Genomic DNA, 1062 nt, shown 5'->3' on the forward strand with positions numbered 1-1062 from the left:
CTACCCTCTTTTTCCCCTTCCGTGAGTAAATGGGGAGACCCAACGAGAACTTCTTTTCCTGACACCCAAGTGTTCATGTATAATTGTCTGCGCTGCTATTGACCCAATGTTGACTGTCGCTTCGATCTTCAGGAAAGATACATGAAGATCATCTTTCACCATTTGCCTCACAGCTTCGATGTTTTCGGGAGTCACTGCAGTGTTTGGCCGTCCGGAACGAGGTTCATCTTCAAATGACGTACGTCCCCTTTTAAATTCCCGAAACCAATTTCCAATGCTGGCTCGCGAAGGAGCAGATTCCCCAAAAGTATTCACCAAAGTTTCAAGGCGCTGTTCCGCGGTTAAGGACTTCTTATAATCGTAGAAAATCATAGTGCGAAAGTCACGTCTTCACAGCTCCATTGCTAACTAGACAATGGGTCACGCGCGCATCCTTATCTGTCTTATCACAGACTCATTGTTGCCATTGCTGGATGAAAGTCACAAAATATTAGAGTGTTGAATGCAATAAACAAAATGTTGCTGTGACGTTATTGCGCTGCTAAAAACTTTCGGCATGGCCATCGTAGATGTATTATTTTGGTCTCCTCCGGGGAGCACTCTCAGAGCTCCGGGGGCAGTGCCCTCCAAAAACAAATCTGGAACAAACACTGTCCTAGAACCGGATTTAGATTTGATAAGGTTTTGAACTATTGAAGGTAATGGGGTCCTTTTATGACCAGCTGTCCCTTGTCAGTGACATGGACTGCATTGTAATTTATGTATCAAATAGGTAGGCCATGGAACGAGTCCATGAAGAACGTAGGCACCATATGTAGAGAAATGAGCAAATTGGTGATATTTCAGGGAGCAGGATTGCAAGAGGGGCCCCATCATATGAGACTACTCAACCGAACACTGTTGCTTTATGTCGATTTTATTAGAAATGTATTTTATCTTTTGGAGATGTATATTCATTTTTTTCATTAAATGTTTTGTGGGAGCCCAAGCGAGTTGATCCCTATGTGTTATAACTTGTTTAGTTTATACGTAAATCCGGCACTGCGTGTACCCATCCTCGTA

General features: G+C 43.2%; 1 protein-coding gene across 1 annotated transcript; it reads right to left on the bottom strand.

The window, feature by feature from the left end:
- Window positions 1–372, bottom strand: LOC145661283 (protein GVQW3-like). The gene has a single exon (XM_081726699.1). The coding sequence runs from the start codon at window positions 370–372 to the stop codon at window positions 1–3; it is 372 nt and encodes a 123-aa protein (XP_081582825.1).
- Between the last annotated feature and the right edge of the window lie 690 nt (window positions 373–1062).

This window comes from Thermobia domestica, chromosome 1 (assembly GCF_964235325.1).
Source record: "Thermobia domestica chromosome 1, izTheDome1.hap1.1, whole genome shotgun sequence".
NCBI lineage: Eukaryota > Metazoa > Arthropoda > Insecta > Zygentoma > Lepismatidae > Thermobia > Thermobia domestica.